Genomic DNA, 10,739 nt, shown 5'->3' with positions numbered 1-10,739 from the left:
TTTTTACCTTATTATAACTTCAAAAAACCCACGAACTTTTTAGAGAATGTTTGTACAATCAAAAAATCTTTTACTTTTATGAAGACCACGACATTTATTTGGTTTAAGTACCCTATAATTGAAAGAAGATTTATAGATATGCACAGTTGAGCTTGATAAAATCATAAAATGCATCACTGATTAACATCTTTATCTTTCTATAACATTAAATCAATTTTAAAAGCCATAGACATCGTTCATTTATTTATGCACGTTTGTATGCATAAGCAAACTGGAAAAAGAGCACCAAAGACCCAGATTTTGACATCATTTCCTGGTTGAACAAGATGAAGCAGAGTAATAAATGGGTAGGCTTTACCTGATTGGCTGAATTGAGGTATGTAAATATTTTCATTTTAAAGTAAAAATATTAATGTTTGAAATAAATGATGGAATGTGGGAATATTACAAAAATTCTAGAAATACCAGGGGAGATTGTAGGAGTGGGGATTGATATTTTTGGCAGGGTGTCATTTACTGCCGATCTCTGTAAGTTCTAAATAACTGCAAATTTGACCTATAAACGCCGCGGAACGGTATTTTTTTTTCCGTGTTTTTAATAAGTGCTTAGAACGAACTTTCAAATAATACCAGTGATTTGTTTGAACGGGAATTAGTAAATTACTTAGAGGGCAAAAGGTTTGTATAGAGTTCTATGGGAAATTAATTGGTACTCTTTTCCCTATAGAGACCCCATTTTTTAATAAGTAAAGTGAAGTGAAAGTCATGAAAAGTTATTTTTAGCAATTTATTTGAATATTGAAGACATTTCGAGAGAAAAATTAGCAAAAATTTGAATTATTTATCTGTGGAATTAGGGTTAGAGGTGATTTTGGGTCTTTTGTAGAGATTGGGGGGGGGATGGGGGGGGGGGGTACAGAGGATGGAAATTGGTAAAACAATGTGTAGTTGACTTGGCCATAGGAGAAAGGTAAGTTAAGAAAATGTATCAGATTGATCTTATAATAAATGTTTGTATGTACTCATAAATTTATGTATGTATTTTACATGTACATGTAATTGTGTATTTATATGATTTGCTATATATGTGTACTTTTGGAAGTGTAGGATGGTGGCCTGGTGTTAATTTTTGTTTAGTTTCTTATACGTCTGCACGTTTGGTATCTTTTCGAATAATTTATTCGGCCCTTAAAAGTGCGTTTCGTGGTGTTCATGTGAAAGGAGGTCATTTTCTGTCTTGACGTATCATGTCGGTAGTGTATGTGATCCTCTGGATTGCCTCCCTTTGACTGCGGGGGGATCAGTTTGTAGTTTGGTTGTTTCTATATTGTAGCTACACGAAGGTATGTGTTTTCCCTCTTTTTGCTCTTTGTAGTTCCATCAGGGTGACTCTCTGCAACCCATTTTCTACTGCTTTCCAGTTTTTGTACTTAGAGTTACTTCCCTTAGACTAGCTAACCAAATATGTAGAATTTCAACATGATATAATCTTAATTATTGTGACCTTAGGCTTCTGATTTTGTTTTCTTGAATTATTGGAATGGCATTACTGCATGTATCACATTTGACTTTTCTAATATTTACATGTAATTACATGTAAAATTGTAAAACATGTATTCCACCCTTGACGGATCCATTTTTTAAACATTCGGCCATGTAGAAGATATGTAATTTGGTAATTTTTCAGAAAACTTGAAAAATATTGCTGTTTTCTTTATGATTTATGCTTAATTTGACTAACTTTATTGATTTATTTTCATTTAAAGACTATAGAGAACTTTCATATTTCAGCTTCCTGGACCCGGGAGAGCTTGGTATCTGATCGGCGGGGGGCATTTTCTCTATATAAGAAGAAGATGGAGACTCGCTACCCACCCGATATATTTTGTCGGACAGATTTCTGTACATTGCAGGTAAATTTTTCATTTATTAACTTTTCAGCCTCTTATTGTGGTGTAAATTTTGGGGTTGTAAGTCAATTATTGCATTCCTTAATTTTTTACAAATTAATCTGAATTCCCCTTTTTAAAGCATGAAATTCAATAATGTAGATTATGGTTGTACTGTATAAGACTATCAGACACTGCACTTTGATTTGTTATCAAAAGTATTAATTTTCTCTTGTCTGAATTAATTGTAAACAAATATAATAGGGGGCACCTGCTATTTCTCTAAGTGTCTTTCACTGGGGGGTGGGGAAACTTTTTTGTATATACTTATGCAACAGGAGGGGTTAGATAAGAATCATTTAGTATATCAGAGTCTCAAACAATTTACTTTTCATAAGCATAAGAAAATTTCTATATCAGTCTTTTTAAAACCTTTTAATTTTGCTTAATTAATTATGATTTATCAAATTTTGGACCTTTTTTCTTTATTCTGGGTAGATTCCACCCCTATGAAAAAATTGACACAATTATGACTTTATATCATTTTATTAACATCAAAAAACAAAATCATGTTATTTTATAAATATTTTATTCATTACAGTGACAACTGTATCCAGATTTCATCACAGGAATGAAAATTTTTCACTCTTTGGAAAAGCACCTGCAGCAGGGAGGGGACATTCATTAAGATGGCCACAGATTCCAAGACACTGAAGTGACAGGCCTCAAATTTCATACATGTATATTGGTAAGTATAAGGTCTTTGAAAATTACAAAATTGACTAATTCTGGGATAGGTAAATATGTAAGTATAGGAAAAAGAGCACCAAAGACCCAGATTTTGACATCATTTCCTGGTTGAACAAGATGAAGCAGAGTAATAAATGGGTAGGCTTTACCTGATTGGCTGAATTGAGGTATGTAAATATTTTCATTTTAAAGTAAAAATATTAATGTTTGAAATAAATGATGGAATGTGGGAATATTACAAAAATTCTAGAAATACCAGGGGAGATTGTAGGAGTGGGGATTGATATTTTTGGCAGGGTGTCATTTACTGCCGATCTCTGTAAGTTCTAAATAACTGCAAATTTGACCTATAAACGCCGCGGAACGGTATTTTTTTTTCCGTGTTTTTAATAAGTGCTTAGAACGAACTTTCAAATAATACCAGTGATTTGTTTGAACGGGAATTAGTAAATTACTTAGAGGGCAAAAGGTTTGTATAGAGTTCTATGGGAAATTAATTGGTACTCTTTTCCCAACTGACCCACCTCCATGCTGAAATGGATACTTTTTGCGCCTTTATCGCAGGAGAGTTACAATCTCGAAACTGGCATATTCCTCAGACACAGATGTGTAAAAAGACAGATAACTCTTGTTAAGTTCAAAGATGACACAAATAAAATAGGGGTGAAAATTTTTCTATAGTAGATCTATACTAGTCTTTTTGTACCTGTATGTATATTAAATACTTGAGAATTTCTATGTTTTCTATGAAGGTCCCCCTCTGCTGGTAAGCTGTTGAACTACATGATAGATGACGGAGGCCATGTGTTTGCTGGGGATGTGTACACTGAGATAGAAGTCATGAAGATGGTCATGGAACTCAGGGTCACAGAAAATGGATGGTAAAGGATTGAGATTAGGAATTTAATGGGAATTGGATTATTGATTGAGTCTAAGTGATGAATGACATGAAAAAAAAGAGATTGGAAATCTGTAATGGAAAATTTTAAAAATTGAATATGATAATTTAAATTATGATTAAATAATTTTAATGTCACATGAGAAAAATGATGCTTGAAGTTAAGCATATCTGTTCCAATTATTTATCTCTATGGCTTTGTTACTTTTTGAATTGTTTACCTCCGCAACATTTTGAATAATAAAATCTTGCTTTTCTTGAAAGATAAAGTAAATAAGTTTTCACACAACTTTCTCCTTGTTACAGTGTTCATTACGTTAAGAGGCCGGGAGCAGTGTTGGAGGGGGGCAGTATCGTGGCCCACCTTGACCTGGATGACCCCAGTCGTGTCCAGCAGGCCCAGAGCTTCAAAGGGACACTCCCCCAGCCACAGGCCCCGCCCACTCATGGGGAAAAGCTCCACCAGATCTTCCAGAGTACGCGGGCTGAGCTAGAGAACATCCTGGCGGGGTACACGCTGCCTGATCCTTACTTCAAACCTAAACTACAGACCTCCATAGAGAGACTGATGAAGTGTCTAAGAGATCCGTCACTGCCCCTACTGGAACTCCAGGTAAAAATAGGGAAATTCAATTTAAGAAGAAAGGACTGGCAGTACATTTATTTTAATTTCAGATTTATTTAAAAAAATTATGTCATTTTTAATGTCATTATAATGATAGCAGTTAGGTATGATTTTCATATTGGGACTGTTATGTGAATTTACATCTCTGGCTTTCTTTTGTCCTTATACATCATCAAAAATAAGGATTTTTCTGGTAAATCTCCCATCATAATAAATTCTGATTTTCAAGTAATTGATGATGGCTTGTTTATAGCTGCAGATCTGTAGCTATCCGAAAAAATATATATTGATAGACCGGATAGCTACAGTGCCACACATTGAAAAAACTGTATATCTATTGCGCACAAAAAAGTGCGCTCGGTTCTTGATTTATTTCTCCTTGTTCCTAAACTGTTATCTCAAAATATTACTAACCGTGTGTTCTTTACATATTTTTTGACTCTTTCCACTGCAAAACATTCGTCATAATTGTTGTTAATAGTCCTCCTGACCCTGATATTGTAATCATCGAAGTTTTCGATTATATATACTGCCATTTTGGTTTCAAAGATAATTCGGTCCAATATGCTTCATTCAGACGTCAACTATGAATGTACTTGATAGAGGAGAGAGAAACCTTTTTAAAATCTTCCCTCTTTTGCTATTGAGGTAAGAATTTGGAAGAAATAATCAAGAACTGAGCGCACTTTTTTGTGCGCAATAAATATACAGTTTTTTCAATGGGTGGCACTGTAGCTATCCGGTCTATCAATATATATTTTTTCGGATAGCTACAGATCTGCAGCTAGCTTGTTTATAGACATCGTCGGAAACCCACGGGTGATCTCGTCTTTACTTATCACCCGTGGGCAAACTCACTGAAATATCGCCGTAAAATATGCTAATTTGTTGTTTTAAGCTCACCTGAGCCAAAGGCTCAAGTGAGCTTTTCTGATCAAAATTTGTCCGTTTTCTGTCGTCGTTGTAGTCGTTGTCGTTGTTGTCGTCGTAAACTTTTCATATTTCGACTTCTTCTCAAGAACCGCTGGGCCAATTTCAATCAAACTTGGCACAAAGTATCCTTGGGTGAAGGGGATTCAAGTTTATTCAAATAAAGGGCTACGCCCTTTTCCAAGGGGAGATAATTATGAATGAGATTGTATACTGTTTTACGTAATAGTATTTACGTTATGAATGAGAGAAAAATTAATGGCATTTTTAAAAACTCTTCTTCTTAAGAACCACTGGGCCAGGAAAGATGGAACTCAAGTGGAATCATCCGCAGGTAGTGTAGATTTAAGTTTGTTCAAATCATGACCCCTGGGGCTAGGGTGTGGCCAAAAAGGCCGACCAAAGTTTTACATACGAATATATAGGAAAAATCTTTGAAAATCTTCTTGTCCAGAACCACTGGGCCAGGAAAGATGAAACTCATGTGGAATCATCTTCAGGTAGTGTAGATTCAAGTTTGTTCAAATCATGACCCCCGGGGCTAGGGTGGAGCCAAAATGGCTGTCCGAAGTTTTACATAGGAATATATAGGAAAAATCTTTAAAAATCTTCTTCTCAAGAACCACTGGGCCAGGAAAGGTGAAACTCATGTGGAATCATCCTCAGGTAGTGTAGATTCGAGTTTGTTCAAATCATAACCCCCGGGGCTAGGGTGGGGCCAAAAAGGCCGACCGAAGTTTAACATAGGAATACATAGGAAAAATCTTTAAAAATCTTCTTCTCCAGAACCACTAGGCCAGGAAAGATGAAACTCATGTGGAATCATCCTCAGGTAGTGTAAATTCAAACTTGTTCAAATCATGATCCCCGGGGCTAAGGTGGGGCCAAAATGGGTGACCAAAGTTTAACATAGGAATATATATATAGGAAAAATCTTTAAAAATCTTCTTCTCCAGAACCACTGGGCCAGGAAAGATGAAACTCATGTGGAATCATCTTCAGGTAGTGTAGATTCGAGTTTGTTCAAATCATAACCCCCGGGGCTAGGGTGGGGCCAAAATGGCCAACCGAAGTTTAACATAGGAATATATAGGAAAAATCTTTAAAAACCTTCTTCTCCAGAACCACTAGGCCAGGAAAGATGAAACTCATGTGGAATCATCCTCAGTTAGTGTAGATTCAAATTTGTTCAAATCATGACCCCGGGTGCTGGGGTGGGGCCAAAATGGCCGACCGAATTTTAACATAGGAATATATAGGAAAAATCTTTAAAAAATCTTATTCTCCAGAACCACTGGGCCAGGAAAGATGAAACTCATGTGGAATCATCCTCAGGTAGTGTAGATTCAAGTTTGTTCAAATCATGACCCCTGGGGATAGGGTGGGGCCAAAATTGCTGACCCAAGTTTAACATAGGAATATATAGGGAAACCTTTAAAAATTTTCTTTTCAAGTACTTCAAAGCTATGATTAGTGATATTTATATGGAATCATCCTCAGGTAGTGTAGATTCTAGTTTGTTCAAATGATGAATGCCTGGGGGGGGGGTTTAAATTCAAGCCCGATGTGCTCAGGTGAGCGCTGTGGCCCCCGGGCCTCTTGTTTAGTCAACCAATCAGAAAGTTGGAACTCTTCAATTTTGAAAAATACCTTTATTACTTTGCTATTTAGGCCATAATAAATAAATTGCTAGATTCTCATCCGAATTTTTTTAAAAATCGAGGCGGGCGGGCGGCTTTTATTTTATATTTTTCATTTTTTCAATTTTGCAGATTTCTTATTGACCTGGTCAATTGGTGTAATTTCATCTACAATACCCGAATAAAAGTCATAGTAAAGGTTCAATTATCTCTTACTTCACATCATCACCAATCTTTTTCAACCCATGACCTTTGTTTAAAATATATACACATGTATTAGAGCAATTACTATCTTTTCAGCTGTCAAAATCATGTCGACTTTTGCGGGATTTAAAAGGCTAATTGTATTCGGCGCGTCGGCGCGCTCGCGCAACAGATTTTGTTTAATAAATTTATCGCTTACACGGCATCGGGCTCGATATCCTTTACTAATCCAAGAACTGAAAGTTCTGATAGGTATTGATTTTAATGACGGTTTCAATAAAATTTAATGTTTCACACTTTGTTCACAACTTTTTCAAGTTATGTTCATTTATGCTTTATGAGGAAGTTTGTCAGAATTCAATAAAAATAAGAAAATGACACAATTATACAGAGTCAAAAAGGTATGTTTTGATCTAACCATAACCTTAGAATGATATGCCAAAAAGTGTAAGACGTTTTCTGTGTTCAATTTTTTCCATAAATTAATATAGTATTTTTCTTACCAAAAGTTTGTTTAAAAGGGTTATTGATAGCAAAGTCATATCTGTAACCAAAGTTTCTTCCCATCCTCAGACCTCTAATAAAGACAAGAGAGAAATTAATTCTTGGTAGTACTATGTAGTGTTAAAACGGAACGAAGGATATTTTTTTAAACACTGCTACCAATGTATGGCAGCTTATAGCCACAAAAATCAAGTCTTTAAAAAGGAGTTTAACTCTAGAGTCTAGGTTCATAAGGTTATGCTGGTAAATTTTAATTTCGAATTTGATACATTGGCGTCGGAAGCAAATTGAAAAGGGGGGGGATTAAGTGAAAGAAAAAAATTCGAATCTGAAAAATCTTAACAAGCAAAAAAATAAAATGTATCTATTGTCCAAACACGAAAATCCTATTTCGGGGGTAAGAGGGGGGGGGGGGGCGGATCGAACTTCTTTCGATACCATTTTTTGTTCTGTCAAATAATACACTAGTCTTACTATAATACTTACCCTTCTTAGACTACACTGCAACGTGCCTGTTAAAGGTGGGGGCTAAACCTATGCCCAAATTTTTAATATGAGGTTTATCTGTGTAAGTCCCCTCCTGCGGTTCCCAGGGATGTGTGTAAAACAAAAAATAAATTTATTAAACCCAAAGCACTCAATATTTTTAAATGCTTTAGTTAAATTTTTGAGATATTATATATATACGCGAGAGAGAGAAAGAAAGAGAGAGAGAGATAGAGAGAGTGAGAGAGAAGCTAATTCCAAAATTTCGCTTTTGCACGAATTGTGGTAAGGCATGCATGGATCCGGATCCCTGGAAAATTCAAATCTATTCAAACTGACATAGTAAAATTACTAAATGATAATCTATGCCTTGGACCTCTTCCCTTGCGATTGAACCAACACCTCCTAGGGAAATTTTCTGGATCCACCTAACAAAGGAATGTAATCGGGCTCGGACTGTCTTTTGAATATAAGCGATAACGCTTAAATTATAAAGAAATTCGCAGTCATTTGAGTGTTTTAATGCAGGGAGAAAATGCTTTTGTGATATTGGGATGAGATGGACGCGCGGGCGCGCCGACGCGCCGAATACAATTAGCCGATTTAAAACGAAAGTAGAATGGTAGATGAATATCGATCCCCATCAGAATTAAGACGAAGAAAAACAGAAATAAAAAAAATCGAGGCGGGGGTATAAAATCGGGGCGGGCGGGGATGAGAATATAGGAATATTTTTATTATGGCCTTATGGTAAATATTTTGACGCTCGTTAAAACGTGCGAAGTTTGATTCAAAACAATGAAAATCAATTCATACAGGTCACTGACATTAATATCCGTCAGATACTATGTAGGAGTACCTCTTTCTAACTGCAAAATGCACCTGTCAGTGGATTTATCAGCTGTGTTAACTACGGAATGAGTTTAACATGTTTTTAACAATGCCGAACTTGCATACGTAACGTGAACTGAGATTCGTTGTTACGCATTGCGACTCTGTAATGCGGCCATCAAATGACCCATGCATATTTAATAACATACGAAGATTTTTCAGGGAGTTTGCCCACGGGTGATAAGTAAACACGAGATCACCCGTGGGTTTCCGACGATGGTTTATAGACTGTAAATATTTTCAAACACTAAATTTGTTGTAGTTAGAGATTGAATGTGTTTCTCAGCTTAAAACCTTTGGCAATTGTGAGTGAAAACATTAATTTTATTTTTTAGGATCTTGTTGCCATGATTTCTGGGAGAATTCCCCCACAGGTGGAGAAAGCCATCAAAAAACAGCTTCAGTCATACTCCAGTAATATCACCTCTGTACTCAGTCAGTTCCCCAGTCAACAGGTAAAAATCAGTAACAGCTTCAGTCATACTCCAGTAATATCACCTCTGTACTCAGTCAGTTCCCCAGTCAACAGGTAAAAATCAGTAACAGCTTCAGTCATACTCCAGTAATATCACCTCTGTACTCAGTCAGTTCCCCAGTCAACAGGTAAAAATCAGTAACAGCTTCAGTCATACTCCAGTAATATCACCTCTGTACTCAGTCAGTTCCCCAGTCAACAGGTAAAAATCAGTAACAGCTTCAGTCATACTCCAGTAATATCACCTCTGTACTCAGTCAGTTCCCCAGTCAACAGGTAAAAAATCAGAGACAGCTTCAGTCATACTCCAGTAATATCACCTCTTTACTCAGTCAGTTCCCCAGTCAACAGGTAAAAATCAGTGACCAATTCTATTTTTGTTGTTGAAATGCTGCCATGTGGATATTTAAAATGCACGTGCAGCTGTACATGTATACTGTAAATCACTAAATTTTCGCGACACCTTATTTTCGCGAGATAGTCATTGACTCTTGATTAGCGAGACCAAATTTTCGCGAATTGTGGTTATTGCTCTATATAATGTAACAGGGGTCAATTGTGTATCCTGACGGATTCTTTAATAAGCACATGACACCTGCGGGTTCGTTTGATGATTTTATTGTTGGTATTATCAAGAGATAATATACTGTTTATAATACCCTGTAAATATACATATAAATAATATTAGTACAGTTTTATATAATCAAAATGACAATTCTATAAACATACAGTAATCATAAAATCACAATACATTAATTCTTACAATGCATACTTTGAAAGAGTTATTCCCCTTTTCACAGCATTTTATAAAAACCTACATTTATACTTGTACAATTCATATATATTCCTTTGAAACATATATTGAAATGTTTAACATTCATTATTACAATCATTAAGTGAATTCTAAGTCCACTTCTTAATTAGGAATATATAAAAATGATAAGTGCATTTGTAAAAATATGAAATGTACCTGTTTATGGAACAGAGTGCCTGGTACCTTTGATTTACATTACTCCAGGAACTGTATCATTGTTTAAACTGTAATAAAATAATTTCATTCACTCTCCACTCTTACACACTCAATATTTCCTTAATTTATTAATTTCAGATAAATTCATACACTTTGAAATATATTTCATTAATAAGAAGTAAATTAGTTACTTACATATTAGTAGCTGGAAACCAGGTCACATTTAAATTAAGTTAACTGTTTGTAAGATATTTAGAAATCTAAGTCTTTCCAGTCTGGAATCAATAAGTTGAATGTCTTTGTCTGTTGTCCAGAATTTGGAGGTAAAAGTCTTGACCAATAGGATTTAAGGAAATTGAATTCTACTCAGGTAGCTTCTTACAGGTGTAGAAATAGAAAAGGAGTGGATCTAAAGTTTTAACTGATTGTTTATTTTATTTCATTTAGTTTGTTTTATTTAATTTTTTTAAAAAGTAT

General features: G+C 35.3%; 1 protein-coding gene and 1 long non-coding RNA gene across 2 annotated transcripts; both read left to right on the top strand.

Moving 5' to 3' along the window:
* The first annotated feature begins 253 nt into the window (after window positions 1–253).
* On the top strand, window positions 254–2,931 carry LOC134248932 (uncharacterized). The gene is made up of 3 exons (XR_009988166.1): window positions 254–376; window positions 1,792–1,913; window positions 2,491–2,931. It is a non-coding gene; the product is annotated as an uncharacterized LOC134248932 (long non-coding RNA).
* A 464-nt stretch (window positions 2,932–3,395) lies between these two features.
* Window positions 3,396–9,595, top strand: LOC134248921 (acetyl-CoA carboxylase-like). The gene is made up of 3 exons (XM_062731312.1): window positions 3,396–3,520; window positions 3,844–4,150; window positions 9,153–9,595. Exons 1-3 carry the CDS (start codon window positions 3,423–3,425, stop codon window positions 9,348–9,350), a joined length of 603 nt encoding a protein of 200 aa, XP_062587296.1. The 5' UTR covers window positions 3,396–3,422; the 3' UTR covers window positions 9,351–9,595.
* Window positions 9,596–10,739: the final 1,144 nt, after the last annotated feature.

The sequence above is a fragment of the Saccostrea cucullata genome, unplaced genomic scaffold, assembly GCF_032062105.1.
Source record: "Saccostrea cucullata isolate Sc308-1 unplaced genomic scaffold, CSIRO_AGI_Scuc_v1 ctg13089, whole genome shotgun sequence".
Lineage (NCBI taxonomy): Eukaryota > Metazoa > Mollusca > Bivalvia > Ostreida > Ostreidae > Saccostrea > Saccostrea cuccullata.
The sequence above is the reverse complement of the archived record's forward strand: the minus strand, read 5'-3'. Positions and strand labels throughout refer to the sequence as shown.